General features: G+C 40.6%; 1 protein-coding gene across 1 annotated transcript in view; it reads left to right on the top strand.

Moving 5' to 3' along the window:
* The window catches only part of LOC135500969 (uncharacterized), a 31,881-nt gene extending 10,658 nt beyond the window's left edge, over positions 1-21,223 (top strand). Inside the window, exons 7-11 of the mRNA XM_064792688.1 lie at positions 108-314; positions 1,333-3,081; positions 8,389-8,475; positions 8,805-8,861; positions 9,920-21,223. Coding sequence (XP_064648758.1) covers positions 108-314; positions 1,333-3,081; positions 8,389-8,475; positions 8,805-8,861; positions 9,920-10,128 — 2,309 coding nt within the window. The 3' untranslated portion in view covers positions 10,129-21,223. The remainder of the gene's footprint in view (positions 1-107; positions 315-1,332; positions 3,082-8,388; positions 8,476-8,804; positions 8,862-9,919) is intronic.
* The last annotated feature ends 3,048 nt before the right edge of the window (positions 21,224-24,271 follow it).

Below are 24,271 nucleotides of genomic sequence, written 5' to 3'. Positions count from 1 at the left end.
GAGCACATGGTCCATGGACTATTTCACTTTCTTATTGTATCACCCAGGCAAAATGAACATTTCGAATTGGTACATGATCTCTAATTCCTGTTCTGATTTCTTTTCAGATGAGGAGATGGTTTCTGATTCAGAATCTGAATCACTCAGAAGTGAGATCATCGATCCCTTGAATATGCTGCAACAATTAAAAGCACGCAAAGAAAAGTCCAAGTTGAAGCCAATTGATGAGTCTCTACCAGATAGTACTTCAGAGAAGGAGGATGCCAACTTAGCAACCAGAAGTAAAATCAACAAAAAAAAATCATCAAAAGAGTGTAAGTTGAAAACCGTAATTTTTGGCAATTTCATAGTCACAGGTTAAGGTGATACAGGAGGAAAAAATCCAATGTTATGCGAATTTTTAAAGATAAATAGCCATTTTTTGTTATACATCCTAGGAACAAACAATACATTTTTGGAAAGTTTAGAACCTTAGTAATAGTATCCAAAAATTTGATCAGTTTTGCAAAAGGGGAAAGTATGAAGACATAACTACAGTGATTTTCCTGATCAAGGCACATTTTTGTGCATGTTTTGTGGTCATGAGTATAGGATGGTCCCTTTCAAAAATGGGCATGGTCTGATAACCAATAAGGCAGCCACATTGTATCCTACTCCCTGTTCCAATGGTATATAAATAAGTAGGGGCGGATCACATAATGACGAAAACGTTTTTCCTTCTCTACCACATAATAGTTCATTGCAACATGATCCCAGATCATCAAAGAACAATCACATCCAGTTTTGTTCAAATCTGTCAGTAGCATATCCAATCAAGTAAAAAGCGCCCATTTCCAAGCGCATCCAAATCATGCTCTCATGCCCATTCGCCTCAGGTTTTGTGTCGTCATTGTTGATGTAACATCATCAGTCTCTGGAGTCACATCCAGCATTGACATGTCCAAGGGCCATTATTTTCGTTTCGCTAAGATACCCTCTCACTTCTGTCTCATTGGCTTTTAGCTCTCAACAGAGTGAGCAAAGTCTTTATAGGACCATTATTGGACTTTAAGGATGGTGAAACAAAGGAAGTTCATCACTAAGATTTTCACCCTACGTAATCTAAGTGCAGAATATCCTGGAATAGTGGAAACATAATGGTTCAGAATTCTGCATGGGGTATTGACCATATTTTTCCTGTGGTGCAGAAGTGCAGAATCCAGGTAGCCTATTCACCTTTTGGTGGGACATTTCTTTAAAGGGCTTAAAGATTTATTGATTTAGAAATGGTCCTCAGAACTGTTTTAAAAACATCGTTTTGAACAGGGATTGATGCCAGGCTTTTACTTACAGCTGCCAGTGAAAAGAAGTCCCCGGACAGTACCTCTGATTCGATCCTGGTGATGGAGTGCGACAACTCTGATAGCCGAAAGTATGACAAGTTGCACTACTGCCCATTTTGTTTGAAAGGCTTCAAGCTCAAGTTGACTCGTCACATGCTCTCAGTCCATAAGGAGGAGTCGGAAGTACAAAGATGTGAGATGATAAAAGATCAATCAGAACGGAATGCTCAGTTCGCATATCTCAGGAATCTTGGGAATTACCTTCACAACACTGATGTGATTCGCAATGGAAAAGGGACACTTGTTGTTGCTTATAGACCGCAAATCTCAACACCTTACACTGACTATGTTCCATGTGAATATTGCCTGGCATTCTATGTCAAATCTGACTTGTGGAAGCATGTCCGAAGGTGTAATATGGCAACCAAAAAAGAGCCTCGCAAACATTCCCGTGTTGTTGAATCAGCCAGAATGCTGCTGCCGTCAGCACCAGGAGTTTCTGAGGGTGTGAAGGAAATTCTCTGTTCTTTGTCCCATGATGAAGTGTCAAGGGTGGTGAAAAGTGACCAGTTGATCCTTAAATTAGCAAACAAACTATACAAGAAACAAGGTCATGATAGGGACCAGTTTTCAGCAATGCGAAATACTCTTCGGGAAGTTGCGAGGCTGTTGATTAATTTGCGTATAGAAAGTGATCAACCCTCCGCTACACTTTCCAATTTCATTTGTACAACGAAGTTCGACCTGATTGTTATCTCTGCTTTGAATGTATCGGGGTTTAATCCAACTGACCATTCCATGAGGACACCATCGCTTGCATTGAAGATCGGACATTCTCTTAAAAAGTGTGCCAAGTTGATGAAAAGAGACGCTTTAAGTGCTGGTGACAAAACAGAAACCGAGAGGTGTCAAAACTTCATTGAAATGTATGAGGAAAACTGGACAGATGATGTATCCACTCATGCCTTGCGCCAACTTGGAGAATTGAAACGCAATAAGGTCAAGCTAATTCCACTAACTAGTGACTGTGCTCTGTTGACCAAGCATCTGAAAGATGTTGCCACAAAAGCACTTGCGAAACTCGAGGCTCTTGAAGATGTGAAGAACTCGTGGCGTGAGCTCATTGAGGCAACTCTCACACAGGTGATTCTATTCAACAGAAGAAGACAAGGCGAAGTTTCTAAGATGAAACTAGAAGACTTCAAGCAACTACATCAAACAGGACAAGAAGACATTACTGGGTCATTGTCACCTCTGGAACAAAAACTATCGAAGATTCTGAGGAGAGTTGAAATAGTAGGCAAGCGCGGAAGGACTGTGCCAGTTCTTCTCACTGCACATATGACAAAGTGCATAGAGAAATCGATTGAGACCCGTACACTTGCTGGTGTCAGTCCATCAAATCAGTTCATATTTGCTTGTTCCAACAGAAGTTCAGAAGGGCATATTAGAGGTAGTGACACGCTACGAGATTTTAGCACTTCCTGTGGGGCAAAATACCCTGACTTGCTGAAATCAACGAAGTTGCGAAAACAAATCGCAACACTGTCACAGATTCTCAATCTTAAGGAAAATGAACTGGATATTCTTGCGAACTTCTTGGGTCATGACATTCGCGTGCACAGAGAATTTTATCGCCTTCCAGATGAAACTCTACAGACAGCCCGAGTGTCAAAACTTCTCATTGCAATGGAAAGCGGAAACTTCAGTACTCACCAGGGGAAAAGTTTGGAAGAAATCGTTGTAAATCCGGAAGAGGGTAAGTCTAATACTCTTTTAAGCTTTTGTGTCAACTGGGGACACTCTTGTACAAATCGTCGCTGTACTATGAAAACCACGTATCAGACATTTTGCCCATTTTCGCTTCATGGTTTCAAAAGGAACAGAATTTCATTCTGCAAATGCTTAGAGGTCCCTCATTGTTGTCTAGCTATTAGAACGCCCCCAAATAAGCTTCATGTAAACATCGTATCTGATTTCCTCCAAAATCTGTTCAAAGTTGTGAAAACCTCGTATCTGAAATTTTTATTCAGAGGCTTTTCTGGAGAAAGTGCATCAATTCGTGGCTGTGTTTGAAAGGTATGGAAGGACCCCTGGGGACAAGGTTTTATTCTGGGTATTAGCAATTCCAATTACTCTACCGGCCTAAGGAAGAAATGCAAAATTCTTTAAAACGAAAACCTCATAAATGATTTTTTAACACTTTGTGAAGATGCGAGGTTTTCATTTAGGCCTCTACTGAAAAACTTCAGATACGAGGTTTTCATAGTACAGCGACGAAATGTTAGAGAAGGGGGCCACCAGCATAGAGGGGTGTCAACTGGGGACACTCTTGTACAAATGCTAGAGAAGGGGTCCACCAGCATAGAGGGGTAATTCAATTGGAAAATAAAACCCTGTCAGTGTCAGTGGTTCCGTTTTGTACGTAATTGTATGGAGTGTCCCCATATAGATAGTGCACCAAAAGAGTCACCATTGGCCAGGATTAAATGGACACTCCTGTACCATCCAGCCAACTGAGGACATAATGTACACTGGTCTGCAAAGATATTAGGACAGAGCAAAAGAATTCCAAGCCATTTCTTTAGCTATTGATGTTGACTACCTATGCTCAAAAAGTCATTCAGCTGCGACCTCGCGTATTGTCTACAGACCCCATTGTTCACTAGTGTCCAAAATCGTCCGCAAACAAGGCTATTCCATTTTCCTACAGCTTGTGAAAATGAAATTCCGGGTTGAAAACCATGCGTTTCTATTAAAAGTAGGCCCATGCTCCCCCTAAATACCAATAATGAAAGAATAAAGAAAAAAGGACACATGCAGAGGAGCACTTTATCCAAAATGTTGACTGCTGGTGATTAATGTATAACATCATAGGTATTATTCACAATCAAAAATCTTACCTTTAACCATTTTGGACACCGGTGAACAATGGGGTCTCTGGGCAATATGCGAAGGTGCAGCGGAACGGTTTTTGGCTCACCTGTGGTGAGCCTTTACAATGACGCAGCGTCCGTCGTCTGTCGTCCGTCGTCGTCGTCCGTCGTCGTCGTTAGACATGGGTGGCACGTTTTGTAACCGCTGAAGCTATTGAACTCAAACTTGGTACACATGTACCCCTTGGTAACCGCTACTCAGAGACCAAATCCCAGCCTTATATGTTTCACGGTTTGGCCACCAGGGGGCCAAAGGTCAAAAATGAAAAAATGCATTTTCTCCCTTATTACTGGTCCGAAAATTTGAAAAAAATATGGTAGGTACTTCTACTAATAAGACATCACATATCCTCCGGGTTTTTGATTTGACCTAATTTTCAAGGTCACAGAGGTCAAAGTTCGCCGACGGCACCGCCATTAGTCTATGGTGGCACGTTTTGTAACCGCTGAAGCTATTGAACTCAAACTTGATACACATGTACCCCTTGGTGACCGCTACTCAGAGACTAAATCCCGGCTTTATATGTTTCACGGTTTGGCCACCAGAGGGCCAAAGGTTAAAAATGAAAAACTGCATTTTCTCCCTTATTACTGGTCCGAAAAATTTGAAAAAAATATAGTAGGTACTTCTACTAATAAGACATCACATATCATCCGGGTTTTTGATTTGACCTAATTTTCAAGGTCACAGAGGTCAAAGTTCGCCGACGGCACCGCCATTAGTCAATGATGGCACGTTTTGTAACCGCTGAAGCTATTGAACTCAAACTTGGTACACATGTGCCCCTGGGTGACCACTACCCAGAGATCAAATCCCGGCCTTATATATTTCACGGTTTGGCCACCAGGGGGCCAAAGGTCAAAAATGAAAAAAATGTGTTTTCTCCCTTATTACTGGTTCGAAAAATTTGAAAAAAATATGGTAGGTACTTCTACTAATGGGACATCACATATCCTCCGGGTTTTTGATTTGAACTATTTTTCAAGGTCACAGAGGTCAAAGTTTGCCGACGGCACCGCCGTTAGTCAATGGTGTCATGTTTTGTAACCAATTCAGCCAGAGGTCTCAAACTTGGTACAAATGTACCCCTGGGTGACCCATACTCAGAGACTGAATCTTGGAGTCATACGATTCACGGTTTGGCCAATAGGGGGCCAAACATCAAAAGTGAAAATATGTTTCTCCTCTCTTTTAAAATGTCTTAATGTCCTTTGACAACAGGTGAGCACATGGTCCCTGGACCATTTCATTTCAGCATTGCTAGCCAACATCCATAGCTAATTAATGGTAAAGTCGGTTTTATTATTTTCCACGTTGCATATTTTTAACTCATTCATGCGGAGGGACATTTTTTTTGACTCACCCTGTACATCACCAATGTGCGACCAGGACTTGAGCCTCACTCACTGTAGTTGGAATTCAGGGGGAAAGGAGTTTGAAATCCAAGGGATAACGCTCACATGACTGAATATAGCGAAAATTGCAACGACGTTACCGTGCTCCGTGTTTTTGTGAGCTACGCCGTTACCGTTAGAGAAGATACCGTGCACCGGTCATACTAAATGGCGTCCAGTAGCGTCCAGTTCCGACCATTGGCGTCCAGTGCTTTATTATTGGGGTTTTTGTATCAAAACCACTTCTAAAGTGTCAATGCATCCCTTATCTATGTAATCTGAAAGTTTCATAGAGTTTTAACCAGCCATTCCTGAGTAATCATAATTTGAAAATCAATCTGTTATTGAGACCAGTGAAATGACTGGGCGCCATGTTTGTTTTGGTTGGTTGATCTAAAAAAGGCCTTGTCATGTTACCGATGGGTGTGGTAGGCCTTGTCGTGTTACCGATGGGTGCGGTAGGCCTTGTCTTGTTACCGATGGGTGCGGTAGGCCTTGTCGTGTTACCGATGGGTGCGGTAGCCCTTGTCGTGTTACCGATGGGTGTTGTAGGCCTTGTCATGTTACCGATGGGTGTGGTAGGCCTCATCATGTTACCGATGGGTGCGATAGGCCTTGTCGTGTTACCGATGGGTGCAGTAGGCCTTGTCGTGTTACCGATGGGTACGGTAGGCCTTGTCGTGTTACCGATGGGTGCGATAGGCCTTGACCTTGTCGTGTTACCGATGGGCATGGTAGGCCTTGTCGTGTTACCGATGGGTGCGATAGGCCTTGTCGTGTTACCAATAATAAAGCACTGGACGCCACTGGTCGGAACTGGACGCTACTGGACGCCTTTTAGTACGACCCCCGTGCACTCGCTTCGATGTTTTCAACGCTGTTTACTCAGAAAGTACAAGGAATTTTGCAAGGCGGCTTGTACACAGCATAGCGAAAAATGTACTCACCAACTGGCAAGTCATAACTCGCGCTGGAAATGGAGAAATCGGGCAAAATGTAATCACCTCGATCGGCCGCAAATTTGGCAGCCGTCTTGGAGAGAACGGTAATGCGCCGTTACCGTGCTCAGTGCACCAGGCGTGCAGAAGAAATAAATGCAACGCAGGCAAAGACTTACTCGCCCTAAGTCTTCCCATTCTTCTCCTTATTCTCCGTCGGCACTTGATATTCAGTGAAATGGCAGAAACAGTATGAACAGTGTAAATTATTTGTATGTACTAGAAAATGCGATAGCCCTGTGAGAAAACAGAAAGTCGTGTCAGTGCATGTGCAAACTCTCTTTAAAATGTAAACTACTCAATTCCCTTTGGAAAGCGGATTGAGTAATGCGCTTTGAATTCAAATTGAGATGTGTGAACACATCGGTTACAAGAGATACATTGGTTACAAGTGATACATCGGTTACAAGAGATACATTGGTTACAAGGGATACATTGGTTACAAGAGATACATTGGTTACAAGGGATACATCGGTTACAAGAGACACATTGGTTACAAGGGATACATCGGTTACAAGAGATACATTGGTTACAAGGGATACATCGGTTACAAGAGATACATTGGTTACAAGGGATACATCGGTTACAAGAGATACATTGGTTACAAGGGATACATCGGTTACAAGAGATACATTGGTTACAAGGGATACATCGGTTACAAGAGATACATTGGTTACAAGGGATACATCGGTTACAAGAGATACATTGGTTACAAGGGATACATCGGTTACAAGAGATACATTGGTTACAAGGGATACATCGGTTACAAGAGATACATTGGTTACAAGGAATATATCGTTTACAAGGTTACAAGGGGTACATGAGTTACAAGGGGATGGTTCCAAGGTTACAAGAGATTACATAGAGTTCAGCCTCCTCTTTGGTTAGTTGATATAAATTACAAAGACTGTCCTTCACATCTTAATTGCTGATATCACTTTCTCATTGTCCTTTTCAAAACGCCCATCCTCATCAAAATACCGCTTGCGTTTCTTTGCCTTTGACATTCTCGAATTTATAATGGTAATAGAACTGAATGATGTTATATAATGAACTCCTAGAATCCTTATGAAATAAAAATTGAATTTAACACATTGAACGACTCCCATCAATTGATCTAGCTAGCACAACTCAGACCTAGCAAATACCTAACCTCACCTACCTTTTTGCCAGAATCAGGCCTAGGTCTGCCTAAAATTCCTAAACAAACTAATGTTTTAGCACTGAAATACAACTGTTATGATAAGGTGGGACATGGGTAGTACTATGTACACTGTAACCTTTGTAACCTTGTATCCAGTGATTACAACAATAGTGCTTCGGCAAAGTTACAGAATCTCATCCATATATGCTACTAAATATCACTGATTGATTTTTTATAGGTTTGCCTCAACTGGGGCAAGGTTCTTCAGCAGGCCGTCCTTGGTGACCTCCCAAGATGGCCACCTGTCAGCCATTTGTATTTTTCGTTTCAAGCTGATAAATACAGGAGCGGTGGATTTTTTCACCTGAATTCTTCTGTGTTGGGCTTGGTGCTTGCTAGGCTGCTTTTGATATCCCGCTCAATCCAAGATTGTCAGCCTAATTAGATATTTCATTTCCAGATCCAATTGGTGATATGAATTTCTGGATGATAATTAGTGTTTGGATGGAGCTTTTATCCATTATGTGTGTGATCCAATAAACCATATTAGAGGTTAGTTAGTAGATTCTGATTTCAATTTTAAATCTTTTCAGAAGTTGAACTTGATGCAGAGCAAAGTGAAGGTGAAGATGTCAGTGACAGTGAAGGAGAAGGAGAAGTAGAAGCTGCAAATGGAGGAGGTGAGCAGCACTGATTTTAATCCTTCCTTTCAAAGGGATTTTGTTAAGTTAAAGGGGCTGTTTACCAATCGAAAATTGACTATTTTGGGTATTATTGAGGTAGCACCCTGTTGAATGTACCCATAATACAAGATGGTAGAGATTTGGCTCATTCATCTTTTAAAACCCACTTGTGAGTGTTTGGAGTATTTGATAAAGCCACTCCCCACAGCTGTAATGCCGGTTGCGCCCACTCTGTATTAATGCCTGTTATGGGTGCCAGAGTAAGAGGGCTCCATAGGGCCTGATATTGTCAGGATTTCCGTTAATACAAATTGTTCATCTTTCAGAGTTGGTCAAAAAGCGTGGCAAATGTCGACAGAAAAGAAATCACTTACAACCATCAGGTAATTTGATTTTTTTAAAGGTTTTTGGCTCACCTGTGGTGACCCGTTACCATCACACATCGTCCGTCTGTCGTCGTCCGTCCTTGTTAGACATGCATGGCACGTTTTGTAACCGCTGAAGCTATTGAACTCATACTTGGTACACATGTACCCCTGGGTGACCGCTACTCAGAGAATAAATCGCGGCCTTCTGTGATTCACCGTTTGGCCACCAGGGGGCCAAAGGTTAAAAATGAAAATATGCGTTTTCTCCCTTATTACTGGTCCGAAAAATTTGAACTTAGCTAGGGCGGGGGGGGGGGGGATGAATGAATTGTGGAAGTGGCTGATCTCACCCCACAATCATTTATATGCAAAGAAAACTCCCTTTAGTTGAATGGGCCTACCCTAGGAAAAGTGACATACAAAAAAGTATTCAAAATCAGGCGCGGATACAGAGGGGGTGGACCCGGCATGCGCCCCCTCTATTTTGAAGAAAATTTTGATTTGTCATGCAGATTCTTTTTGAGATTTTCACCTAAAAACGGCCACCTGACCCCCCCCCCCCCCGTTTTTGGCTTTGCGCCCCTCTTTCTTGAGGAGGTGGATCCGCCCCTGAAAATCTTGTCACATTGTGGCGCTATGCAGGAAAACTTTTCACTGTTTTGCCAAAGGGTGCAATTGGAAAGCAAAATTTTTATCTACTTTAGCTAGGATCACAATCCTTCTAATAAAGCTTTATAACATTCCCTGTTGGATTTTCTTTTGGCTATTCTGTTCATGGCCACAGAGTTCAAACTTCAGAATTTTAGAGCCTGCTGTTTCCTCATTGATAGATCAAAAACGCTGCCATTTTTCATGATTATGAAATGCTTCTTACTCAGACTATCCACCAAAATACTCAAAAGTATTTTTGCCTTGTTCGCATGGTCACTGATGTGAGTCCATTGTCCCTGGACCATTTCATTCAATACCACATTTTCAAAGAATATGCATCAAGAGAAAAGGAAGCATAAATTAAGTCCTGGAAAAATGACATTTTGTGACCATCTTTTCTCTATAAATGTATACATTTCCAGGTCAGAAGAATGATCCATGGACAGACCAGCAGAGGGTAGCTGCCAGCCAGTTCTTCAAACTGGATGTCATCCGTGGCAAGATGCCAGGAAAAAGGCAAATTGAGATTGCCCAGGAAAAGGAGCCATGTTTAAGGACAAGAAGTTGGCGAAATATCAAGGATTTTGTACGGTACCAGATTACTTCCAAAAAGAAGGCTGCATTGTTTTAGCGTAGATGGAATTTTATTTGGCGTTAGAGAAACTGTCTGACCTTACATTTGTTGTAGGATACTTCAGGCAAACTGGTTCAGTTTGGTTTTTCTTGTTGCCATATTGTCACCCAGAAGAATGGCTTCTATGAGTTCTATGATTACAGTACACTCTAATACATGGAGAATTGTTCTAAAATGATATGCATCTGATCAGGTGGAGATACCAATCAGGTACACCAATGGTTTACTCCACAAAATGGCCATTGTGTACACAGTACAATGCACGAAGTTGTGCAGGTTTTGTGTAATTATGAGTCATTCAGTTTGTTCAAGGGCCTCGCCACCTAAGGTGACCTATCCTTGTAAGCAAAGGTTCATTGAACCTATACAGGGTGTCCCGGAAAAAATGCACATGCATACTTCCCAAAGAATGAGCCCTACATCAATGGTACCATCGGATGGAGAATCTTTTTGAAAGAAAAATGAGACCAAGAAAGCTTGATTTGGTCAAGTGGTTCCCATATGACAGCCATTTTTGTGAACCAATGTCGAGACCTTTTGTTACAAGTAATCCTATGGTATTATTCCTAAATAATCCTTTGAATGAGGGGATTAAATGTTATGTAACCATTGTCACAAAACATCTGATTGTTCAATGGGACTCTAGTAATCTTTGCTGCTCCTAAAATGAAGCGAAGATGGTCCAGCCTCAGTATGAGGTCATTTAGCATTATCATCATGCATCAGACTGATGTTAGAAAAATTAGAGATTTTAATCAAAAACACCCAAACCTTACTTCACAAAACTGAAGATTCCTCGAAAATTACTGGACTGAATTGAGCTATCTAGGTCTCATTAGCTCACCTCTTAGCAGAGGTGAGCTTATCCCATACCGTGGCGTCCGTCGTCCGTCGTCGTCGTCGTCGTCGTCGTCGTCGTCGTCGTCGTCGTCGTCGTCCGTCGTCCGTTAGCAGGGCACGTTTCGTAACTGTTAGAGCTATTGAGTTGAAACTTGGTACACATGTACCCTTATGTAATGACACCTTGGAGACCAAGTTTCGGTCCGATTCGTTTCATGGTTTGGCCACCAGGGGGCCAAACGTTAAAAGTGAAAATATGCAATATCTCCCTTAATAGTAGTCGGGAAATTTTGAAAAAAATATGGTAGGTACTTCTAGCGAAGGTGCATCATATATCCTCCGGGTTTTTGATTTGACCTCCTTTTCAAGGTCACAGAGGTCAAATGGTGTAAATTGGCCGTTAGGATGAAACGATGGCACGTTTCTAAACTGCAATGACTATTGATACCAAATTTGGTACACATTTACCCCTTAGTCAGGTGATCTCAGGGACCTAAGTTTGGTCCAATATGATTCACCACTTGACCACCAGGGGGCAAAATCCAAAAACCTTAAAAATGTGATTATTCCTTAACTTCTTGCCCGATTGCCACCAATTTGATATCATGGGTACATCTAACCACCATACAGTATATGTCACACAGGTTTTTAATTTGACCTTCTTGTCAAGGTCACAGAGGTCAAATGGCGTAAATTCGCCGTCAGGCCGTAACTATGGCACGTTTCTTAACTGCAATGACTATTGATCACAAATTAAGTACACATGTACCCCTTGGTCAGGTGATCTCAGGTACTGAAGTTTGGTGCGATCTGATTTGCCGTTTGGCCTCCAGGGAGGGGGCCAAATCCTAAATTCTTCAAAATGCCATTATTCCTAGTAATGACTTGCCCGATTGGCACCAATTTTATATCATAGGTACATCTAATTCTAACAACCATTCAATGTGTCACCCGGGTCTTCTTTGATTTGACCTACTTTTCAAGGTCACAGAGGTCGAATGTACTGTAAATTGGCCATTTTGGGGAAATTGTAATTGCTTGGACCTACATCAAACCTAACACTACATGACACAATACCATGCTCTTTATCCATCTTTCCTCCACATGAGGTGAGCACAATGGCCCTGGCCATTTCATTTTTCTTTTAGAATGATTCTCTAGCTGATGGTACTATTGAGTTAGAGCTCTTTTTATTGGAAGTATGCTTGTGCATTTTTTGGGACACCCTGTATGGCTGTACTGTGAAGGTTATCCCATATCTTGTACTGAATCTAAGTTCATACATTTGTAGAATGTCTACGGTTTGTCTGGCAAAATTCAAGACCTAATGTATCATGTTTAATCCCTGGACGAAAATGTTGTTTTCTTCGGCTGAGATGCTCTTGTGCCGACTCTTCCCATACAGCCTCATTTTTGTTAGACAAGACCTTATTATCTTTCAGTCCACAAATTGAACTCAACCTGCATATTCATGTACTGTAAACCAGGAAAATTTTGTGTTTAATTTATTTTGTGATTAATTTGATGGTATTTGCAGTCGGCACTGATCCGCAGACTGAAGTATGCTGCAAATATTCTTCCACTCATTCTACAAAGCATTCATGGGCCATCTGTCTGGGCTCAAAATTGGAGAATCCGCAAAAAAAATTATGCAAAATTCCTGGGTAACAGTATTAATTGACGTTGCATTTGTAAAGCACTTGTTGTTCGGCATGTAGGTTGAAATGAATGTTGAGTTTCGGAAAGTAAGTTGTGACCACCACTGCTCCACTGCTCCACCTATAAACAGATTTCTGTCCATGTGCCCTTCAGTCATGGTAGCCAGCTATATCAAGGAGGCATATAAAGCTGCCTGAAAGTCATTCAGACAATGGACTGTTGCAACAAAATACCAAGAATACCATTTTCCTTGTGATAGGCTGTCTATGAGTTTAACCCCTGTTAGAATCAGCTACGCTTGAATTTATTTTGAAAACTTTCCATGTCTGAACATTGAACTCCAATGCCAAATTTCTGCAGATATTCCATTGCTTCATTTGAACAGCATACACAACGAGGCATCAGAGGAAGCACGTGGTCCCACTGGGATATCAAAGTTTCCATGGTCATGATTCATGTAGTTGAAGGTTAGTCCTAATGGTGTTGAGGCAGTCATAATCACATGGGTTTCATTAACACTGCAAGTTCCATGACGTCATAATTCTCTACTGACATCATATCCAGGCTGCCGATCAGCGCCTGGCTACACCCTGACGTTATTTCCCATTGTGGCGGTTACCATGGCGGTGATTCTACCCGCTTGCTTCTTGGACCCAATTTTACAACATTATTTGCACAAAATTGCAACTTGTTTACTTGTAATAAATTCTCAGAATAGGACGTTCTGTACCTTGCTTATAATGAAATATACCTGCGTGGTTAATGGAATTTTTCCTTGCCTTAGGAAGCTTAAATCGTGGACCAAAGTCTCGACCAAAACTTTGGAGTGCTGACGTTTATAATTATTGGCTCCCCATGTTGTTTCACAACAGCTGGGGCCAACTTTTTTCATCTTCCCAAGGGAGCACACAGCCAAAGCACACCAAGTTTTTACTTAAAGAAAGTTTAGAAAAATTATCCAACAAAATTGATGCTTGGGAATTGATCTAGTATTCACTATGAAAATTGCTTAAAAATTTGTAAGCAAATTTTGGAGAAAATCAACTTTCTTGACTTTGTGTACATTTTCATGTACATTTATGCACATGTAAACTGTTCCAACAAACTTCCTTTGTTTTCCCTGACAAATTACTTTTGGTGGCAAAACTTCACATCAACCTGCTCTTCAGGTCTCTTGGCAAGGTAATATGTGACCCGCAATGGCAAAACCATACTTAAGTCGCTCTGAACTTGGCAGGGTGAGACGGACTGGTTGTTCGTTTCCCTGTTGTCGTCCTTTTGTGAAACCTGACTACACTAAATCTGGCTCAGATTTCACATATGATGAGAAACGTTAGGCAGCCATCCTTCATAAAAACGCCTTCATAGCTCAGAGAGTAAGACCGTCAGATTGTAACCAGAACTTCCCCAGTTCAAGTCCCATTAGAACCTTTTGAATTTCAGAATCTCTTCCAGAATTCCCACCAATGATCTGCATTGCCCTGTGGCTTGGTTGTTTTTGGAATCAATTGCATCGAGCCTTTGGGTTCCGTCCCTCTTTCTGGTAGTCTTCCATAGGGTGTTTTAGGCATTTGCATTGCTATTTCTTATTTTTGACGTATAGAGTGCTCTGGTTTTGTGTATAGGGCCTACTAATACAGTTCTGTGTTACTAATACCTCTTTTTTATGCATATATTGCATCAGTTGTGATGTCCTGCACTGCGGTGTAAATTGTATGCTTGTTACATTGTTAGTATGTTACTGTAATTATGTGTTTGAATACTAATAAGTATTCCCATATTTTTTGAATTTTGTTTGGATAACGAAAAGGTCCCAGTAGGATCCGTTTCTCATGTGTACTCTTGTGTGATGAAAGTTTAGTTGAGGTGTGACTTCAGTTAGAAAACAAAATACAGAAGTGATGAAATCACTGGTGATTATTTACATTATGTTTTACATGTATATGGTTTGAATTGGGCTTACTTAGTTTATGTCAAATACAGTTGGAAGTTTGGTTTATCATACACATGTTTCTTAAATGTAGGATTTGAAAGTACATGTAAATTTTTTTGTTTTTTGTTTTATGTATCATCCTGAAATCTATTCAATATGGACATCATGTCGAATGGGGACATCCCCATTTGGTGAATGGCATGATTAGCATCCTTTACTCACTCTGAAACCACATACATGTATAAGGTGGCAGTCAGGGACACCCATATGTCATTACAAATGGGGACAAACAAAAACAGTACATTTTGTCCCCATTTGTATTGGGTAGTATGGTTGTGCCCGCTGTAACACCCATAAGCAAGGACTTAATTTCTGCCCTATCTCTTTGGGGTATTTTTGTGTTTCACTGTAGAGCATGTACAAGTCCCGTTTGGACGTCCCATTTGGCGGGTGGTCACTTTAGGTATGGATAATTAGGAGTGCTGTTTTGTAGTATTTTGAAGCAATTTGACATCAGTGGTAAATAGATAATTTGAAATAATTCATTTTGAAACGCAAAGTGTATGTGCATCGTTCGGTTTGCAACCAATCGCACAATTCAAGTATATCTTCATACTGTCATGACTGTATCCTCATGTTTGTACATGGTGAAGTTAGACACGCCCCCAAATGCTGAGAAGTCAACCTGTTAAGTTATCTGATTGGCCCCCACACAAGCCAAGGTCCGCATTGAGATTGCCCAGGAAAAGGAGCCATGTTTAAGGACAAGAAGTTGGCGAAATATCAAGGATTTTGTACGGTACCAGATTACTTCCAAAAAGAAGGCTGCATTGTTTTAGCGTAGATGGAATTTTATTTGGCGTTAGAGAAACTGTCTGACCTTACATTTGTTGTAGGATACTTCAGGCAAACTGGTTCAGTTTGGTTTTTCTTGTTGCCATATTGTCACCCAGAAGAATGGCTTCTATGAGTTCTATGATTACAGTACACTCTAATACATGGAGAATTGTTCTAAAATGATATGCATCTGATCAGGTGGAGATACCAATCAGGTACACCAATGGTTTACTCCACAAAATGGCCATTGTGTACACAGTACAATGCACGAAGTTGTGCAGGTTTTGTGTAATTATGAGTCATTCAGTTTGTTCAAGGGCCTCGCCACCTAAGGTGACCTATCCTTGTAAGCAAAGGTTCATTGAACCTATACAGGGTGTCCCGGAAAAAATGCACATGCATACTTCCCAAAGAATGAGCCCTACATCAATGGTACCATCGGATGGAGAATCTTTTTGAAAGAAAAATGAGACCAAGAAAGCTTGATTTGGTCAAGTGGTTCCCATATGACAGCCATTTTTGTGAACCAATGTCGAGACCTTTTGTTACAAGTAATCCTATGGTATTATTCCTAAATAATCCTTTGAATGAGGGGATTAAATGTTATGTAACCATTGTCACAAAACATCTGATTGTTCAATGGGACTCTAGTAATCTTTGCTGCTCCTAAAATGAAGCGAAGATGGTCCAGCCTCAGTATGAGGTCATTTAGCATTATCATCATGCATCAGACTGATGTTAGAAAAATTAGAGATTTTAATCAAAAACACCCAAACCTTACTTCACAAAACTGAAGATTCCTCGAAAATTACTGGACTGAATTGAGCTATCTAGGTCTCATTAGCTCACCTCTTAGCAGAGGTGAGCTTATCCCATACCGTGGCGTCCGTCGTCCGTCGTCGTCGTCGTCGTCGTCGTCGTCGTCGTCGTCGTCGTCGTCGTCGTCGTCCGTCGTCCGTTAGCAGGGCACGTTTCGTAACTGTTAGAGCTATTGAGTTGAAACTTGGTACACATGTACCCTTATGTAATGACACCTTGGAGACCAAGTTTCGGTCCGATTCGTTTCATGGTTTGGCCACCAGGGGGCCAAACGTTAAAAGTGAAAATATGCAATATCTCCCTTAATAGTAGTCGGGAAATTTTGAAAAAAATATGGTAGGTACTTCTAGCGAAGGTGCATCATATATCCTCCGGGTTTTTGATTTGACCTCCTTTTCAAGGTCACAGAGGTCAAATGGTGTAAATTGGCCGTTAGGATGAAACGATGGCACGTTTCTAAACTGCAATGACTATTGATACCAAATTTGGTACACATTTACCCCTTAGTCAGGTGATCTCAGGGACCTAAGTTTGGTCCAATATGATTCACCACTTGACCACCAGGGGGCAAAATCCAAAAACCTTAAAAATGTGATTATTCCTTAACTTCTTGCCCGATTGCCACCAATTTGATATCATGGGTACATCTAACCACCATACAGTATATGTCACACAGGTTTTTAATTTGACCTTCTTGTCAAGGTCACAGAGGTCAAATGGCGTAAATTCGCCGTCAGGCCGTAACTATGGCACGTTTCTTAACTGCAATGACTATTGATCACAAATTAAGTACACATGTACCCCTTGGTCAGGTGATCTCAGGTACTGAAGTTTGGTGCGATCTGATTTGCCGTTTGGCCTCCAGGGAGGGGGCCAAATCCTAAATTCTTCAAAATGCCATTATTCCTAGTAATGACTTGCCCGATTGGCACCAATTTTATATCATAGGTACATCTAATTCTAACAACCATTCAATGTGTCACCCGGGTCTTCTTTGATTTGACCTACTTTTCAAGGTCACAGAGGTCGAATGTACTGTAAATTGGCCATTTTGGGGAAATTGTAATTGCTTGGACCTACATCAAACCTAACACTACATGACACAATACCATGCTCTTTATCCATCTTTCCTCCACATGAGGTGAGCACAATGGCCCTGGCCATTTCATTTTTCTTTTAGAATGATTCTCTAGCTGATGGTACTATTGAGTTAGAGCTCTTTTTATTGGAAGTATGCTTGTGCATTTTTTGGGACACCCTGTATGGCTGTACTGTGAAGGTTATCCCATATCTTGTACTGAATCTAAGTTCATACATTTGTAGAATGTCTACGGTTTGTCTGGCAAAATTCAAGACCTAATGTATCATGTTTAATCCCTGGACGAAAATGTTGTTTTCTTCGGCTGAGATGCTCTTGTGCCGACTCTTCCCATACAGCCTCATTTTTGTTAGACAAGACCTTATTATCTTTCAGTCCACAAATTGAACTCAACCTGCATATTCATGTACTGTAAACCAGGAAAATTTTGTGTTTAATTTATTTTGTGATTAATTTGATGGTATTTGCAGTCGGCACTGATCCGCAGACTGAAGTATGCTGCAAATATTCTTCCACTCATTCTACAAAGCATTCATGGGCCATCTGTCTGGGCTCAAAATTGGAGAATCCGCAAAAAAAAATTATGCAAAATTCCTGGGTAACAGTATTAATTGACGTTGCATTTGTAAAGCACTTGTTGTTCGGCATGTAGGTTGAAATGAATGTTGAGTTTCGGAAAGTAAGTTGTGACCACCACTGCTCCACTGCTCCACCTATAAACAGATTTCTGTCCATGTGCCCTTCAGTCATGGTAGCCAGCTATATCAAGGAGGCATATAAAGCTGCCTGAAAGTCATTCAGACAATGGACTGTTGCAACAAAATACCAAGAATACCATTTTCCTTGTGATAGGCTGTCTATGAGTTTAACCCCTGTTAGAATCAGCTACGCTTGAATTTATTTTGAAAACTTTCCATGTCTGAACATTGAACTCCAATGCCAAATTTCTGCTGATATTCCATTGCTTCATTTGAACAGCATACACAACGAGGCATCAGAGGAAGCACGTGGTCCCACTGGGATATCAAAGTTTCCATGGTCATGATTCATGTAGTTGAAGGTTAGTCCTAATGGTGTTGAGGCAGTCATAATCACATGGGTTTCATTAACACTGCAAGTTCCATGACGTCATAATTCTCTACTGACATCATATCCAGGCTGCCGATCAGCGCCTGGCTACACCCTGACGTTATTTCCCATTGTGGCGGTTACCATGGCGGTGATTCTACCCGCTTGCTTCTTGGACCCAATTTTACAACATTATTTGCACAAAATTGCAACTTGTTTACTTGTAATAAATTCTCAGAATAGGACGTTCTGTACCTTGCTTATAATGAAATATACCTGCGTGGTTAATGGAATTTTTCCTTGCCTTAGGAAGCTTAAATCGTGGACCAAAGTCTCGACCAAAACTTTGGAGTGCTGACGTTTATAATTATTGGCTCCCCATGTTGTTTCACAACAGCTGGGGCCAACTTTTTTCATCTTCCCAAGGGAGCACACAGCCAAAGCACACCAAGTTTTTACTTAAAGAAAGTTTAGAAAAATTATCCAACAAAATTGATGCTTGGGAATTGATCTAGTATTCACTATGAAAATTGCTTAAAAATTTGTAAGCAAATTTTGGAGAAAATCAACTTTCTTGACTTTGTGTACATTTTCATGTACATTTATGCACATGTAAACTGTTCCAACAAACTTCCTTTGTTTTCCCTGACAAATTACTTTTGGTGGCAAAACTTCACATCAACCTGCTCTTCAGGTCTCTTGGCAAGGTAATATGTGACCCGCAATGGCAAAACCATACTTAAGTCGCTCTGAACTTGGCAGGGTGAGACGGACTGGTTGTTCGTTTCCCTGTTGTCGTCCTTTTGTGAAACCTGACTACACTAAATCTGGTTCAGATTTCACATATGATGAGAAACGTTAGGCAGCCATCCTTCATAAAAAAGCCTTCATAGCTCAGAGAGTAAGACCGTCAGATTGTAACCAGAACTTCCCCAGTTCAAGTCCCATTAGAACCTTTTGAATTTCAGAATCTCTTCCAGAATTCCCACCAATGATCTGCATTGCCCTGTGGCTTGGTTGTTTTTGGAATCAATTGCATCGAGCCTTTGGGTTCCGTCCCTCTTTCTGGTAGTCTTCCATAGGGTGTTTTAGGCATTTGCATTGCTATTTCTTATTTTTGACGTATAGAGTGCTCTGGTTTTGTGTATAGGGCCTACTAATACAGTTCTGTGTTACTAATACCTCTTTTTTATGCATATATTGCATCAGTTGTGATGTCCTGCACTGCGGTGTAAATTGTATGCTTGTTACATTGTTAGTATGTTACTGTAATTATGTGTTTGAATACTAATAAGTATTCCCATATTTTTTGAATTTTGTTTGGATAACGAAAAGGTCCCAGTAGGATCCGTTTCTCATGTGTACTCTTGTGTGATGAAAGTTTAGTTGAGGTGTGACTTCAGTTAGAAAACAAAATACAGAAGTGATGAAATCACTGGTGATTATTTACATTATGTTTTACATGTATATGGTTTGAATTGGGCTTACTTAGTTTATGTCAAATACAGTTGGAAGTTTGGTTTATCATACACATGTTTCTTAAATGTAGGATTTGAAAGTACATGTAAATTTTTTTGTTTTTTGTTTTATGTATCATCCTGAAATCTATTCAATATGGACATCATGTCGAATGGGGACATCCCCATTTGGTGAATGGCATGATTAGCATCCTTTACTCACTCTGAAACCACATACATGTATAAGGTGGCAGTCAGGGACACCCATATGTCATTACAAATGGGGACAAACAAAAACAGTACATTTTGTCCCCATTTGTATTGGGTAGTATGGTTGTGCCCGCTGTAACACCCATAAGCAAGGACTTAATTTCTGCCCTATCTCTTTGGGGTATTTTTGTGTTTCACTGTAGAGCATGTACAAGTCCCGTTTGGACGTCCCATTTGGCGGGTGGTCACTTTAGGTATGGATAATTAGGAGTGCTGTTTTGTAGTATTTTGAAGCAATTTGACATCAGTGGTAAATAGATAATTTGAAATAATTCATTTTGAAACGCAAAGTGTATGTGCATCGTTCGGTTTGCAACCAATCGCACAATTCAAGTATATCTTCATACTGTCATGACTGTATCCTCATGTTTGTACATGGTGAAGTTAGACACGCCCCCAAATGCTGAGAAGTCAACCTGTTAAGTTATCTGATTGGCCCCCACACAAGCCAAGGTCCGCATGCAATGACGCCAAGGGTTGGGCGATGAAATGGCAAGATGGCATTGACATGATTGAGGCCATTCAACAAACACCTTTCTTTGTCATTGTTTGCAGTGTCAAATGGGGACCACAGCCCACCTGGTCCTGTCAATCTTGGGACGTCCCCAATTGGCGAATGGCAATATCGGCACCCTTTAAACTCATATCACCGTGTAAAAGTACGTCACCATTTGGCTTAATACAGTCCCCATTTGTCCAGTGTGGGTTCAACACATACAAGGTGAGGGTCCCCATTTGGCCGGATAGCACAGATTGCCAAATGGGGACGTCCCCGTTCGACACCATATACATGAATGCCATGGTATTGGGGGTGTGTCCTAACTTCACCTTACAACAGGAGGATACCATGTATTTGTGTATATGCTGTATCAATTACATGTTAGCTGAGCAACCTTGCAATTCTCTGTTTCTATTGTTGCTGTTGTAGTATTTTGATTAGTCTGTCATGTCTTTGAAACAATTCATATCCAGGTTAACATGAATAATCATACTTTTATGTTGGTGGTCCATTCTTCTCCAAGAATCACCTGTCAGTGATCTCTGTTCATTCATCTTGATCCATTTTTCAGCTCATCTTAGTGTTCATGGTGTTAATTTTAATTGAATAAATAAAAGCTTAGGAAAACTGAATAACATGATTTGTTTTTCTTTATTGCGGCAATGGTTGGGTAAATGTGCTTAACCTTTTTCGGCAATCTTTTGTCCTAAATTCCTAAATCAAAATGATGTTTGGGTTCCCTCTAGGAGTTGGTTTCATTCTTTTCTTTCCTTTTGAAGGCAGTCCTCGTTTGACTTAACTTTCACATGTGCTGGTGAGTCCCCATTTCCTAACGAAGGGGTTGATGAAAGGTTTGTTGAGGTGTGTCCCCAGTTTGACAACAAAATACGGATTTGGTGAAATTGCATGTACTGGTAATCCAAGTTGCTATGGCTACTTGTAAATGATCAGAGATAATGCCTTTCAAACATCGTTGGCATAGACCTTTAAATTAAGAAGTCCCCATTCGGCTGCGATTATATCTCAATATACTGTAAAATCCCCTCTGAGCCGTCGCATGGTAGCAGTTGCGCCTCTAACGAAAACCACAGGTATGTAGTCTAATGAATTAGTTAGAAGCTAGATTTTCATGATTATTTCATCATTGGGACAGAACAGGACCATTTCAATAGTAAGGGGTTATCATAAGTGTTGTTTGTGGTCTTAGAAAGGAGGCACCATTACTGCTACCAAGCGACAGCTCAGAGGGAATTTTACCGTATCTGGATGTGACATCTTATTTTTATGAAGACAAGTTTTGACCAAGACACTAAGAGACAATATTGAATACTAATATATGTCAGTATATCTGGATGTGACATCTTATCTTTATGAAGACAGGTTGTGACCAAGACACTAAGAGACAAAATTGAATACGAATATACATGTATGTCAGTATATCTGGATGTGACGTCTTGTCTTTATGAAGACAGGTTGTGACCAAGACAATAAGAGACAATATTGAATACTATAATGTAAGTATATGTGGATGTGACATCTTATCTTTATGAAGACAGGTTGTGACCAAGACAATAAGAGACAATATTGAATACTATAATGTAAGTATATCTGGATGTGACATCTTATCTTCATGAAGACAGGTTGTGACCAAGACACTAAGAGACAATATTGAATACGAATATACATGTATGTCAGTATATCTGGATGTGATACTTGTCTTTATGAAGATGGTTGTGACCAAGACAATAAGAGACAAAATTGAATACGAATATGTGGCCCGTCATCACAAAACGAGTCGTCCCCGTTCTACGATATGGTAAGTCTCATTGACCCTCCTGGTGTATCCTATCCAAATGGGGACAAAATCTAGGCCTATTGGTATAAAGCCCAAAACATGACAAAGGTATAATGGAGTTGTCTCCATATGCACTATTTTAGTGTTTTAGAAAACCACAAAGCCTCATAACGCCAGGCAAAAGTAGGAGCACTTTCTTTGGCAAATCTAGATGCCTGCTGGATTTTGTAGGCAGTCCTCGTTTGACTTAACTTTCACATGTGCTGGTGAGTCCCCATTTCCTAACGAAGGGGTTGATGAATAGGTGTGTCCAAAGTTTGACAACAAAATACGGATTTGGTGAAATTGCATGTACTGGTAATCCAAGTTGCTATGGCTACTTGTAAATGATCAGAGATAATGCCTTTCAAACATCGTTGGCATAGACCTTTAAATTAAGAAGTCCCCATTCGGCTGCGATTATATCTCAATATACTGTAAAATCCCCTCTGAGCCGTCGCATGGTAGCAGTTGCGCCTCTAACGAAAACCACAGGTATGTAGTCTAATGAATTAGTTAGAAGCTAGATTTTCATGATTATTTCATCATTGGAACAGAACAGGACCATTTCAATAGTAAGGGGTTATCATAAGTGTTGTTTGTGGTCTTAGAAAGGAGGCACCATTACTGCTACCAAGCGACAGCTCAGAGGGAATTTTACCGTATCTGGATGTGACATCTTATTTTTATGAAGACAGGTTGTGACCAAGACACTAAGAGACAATATTGAATACTTATATTATGTCAATATATGTCAGTATATCTGGATGTGACATCTTATCTTTATGAAGACAGGTTGTGACCAAGACACTAAGAGACAAAATTGAATACGAATATACATGCATGTCAGTATATCTGGATGTGACATCTTGTCTTTATGAAGACAGGTTGTGACCAAGACAATAAGAGACAATATTGAATACTAATGTCAGTATATGTGGATGTGACATCTTATCTTTATGAAGACAGGTTGTGACCAAGACACTAAGAGACATAATTGAATACTAATATTATGTCAGTATATCTGGATGTGACATCTTATCTTTATGAAGACATGTTGTACCAAGACATTAAGAGACAATATTGAATACGAATATACATGTATGTCAGTATATCTGGATGTGACATATTGTCTTTATGAAGACAGGTTATGACCAAGACAATAAGAGACAAAATTGAATACGAATATGTGGCCCGTCATCACAAAACGAGTCGTCCCCGTTCGACGATATGGTAAGTCTCATTGACCCTCTTGGTTTATCCTATCCAAATGGGGACAAAATCTAGTCCTATTGGTATAAAGCCCAAAACATGACAAAGGTATAATGGAGTTGGTAGAAAATGCTCCTGTAGCCTAATCCAAATTCCAGCCAATCACCTGTTTCTCCATATGCACTATTTTAGTGTTTTAGAAAACCACAAAGCCTCATATCGCTAGGCAAAAGTAGGAGCACTTTCTTTGGCAAATCTATATGCCTGCTGGATTTTGTAGGCAGTCCTCGTTTGACTTAACTTTCACATGTGCTGGTGAGTCCCCATTTCCTAACGAAGGGGTTGATGAAAGGTGTGTTGAGGTGTGGCCCCAGTTTGACAACAAAATACGGATTTGGTGAAATTGCATGTACTGGTAATCCAAGTTGCTATGGCTACTTGTAAATGATCAGAGATAATGCCTTTCAAACATCGTTGGCATAGACCTTTAAATAAAGAAGTCCCCATTCGGCTGCTTGAGACGCACGTCCCCGTTCGACACCATATACACGTATGCGTGTGCGTGTGCGTGTGTGTGTGGGGGGGGGGGGTTGATGGAATGAAACCATTGAGT

This window comes from Lineus longissimus, chromosome 17 (genome assembly GCF_910592395.1).
Source record: "Lineus longissimus chromosome 17, tnLinLong1.2, whole genome shotgun sequence".
Classification (NCBI taxonomy): domain Eukaryota; kingdom Metazoa; phylum Nemertea; class Pilidiophora; order Heteronemertea; family Lineidae; genus Lineus; species Lineus longissimus.
Note: the sequence above shows the minus strand (reverse complement) of the source record. Positions and strands in the feature narration are given on the sequence as shown.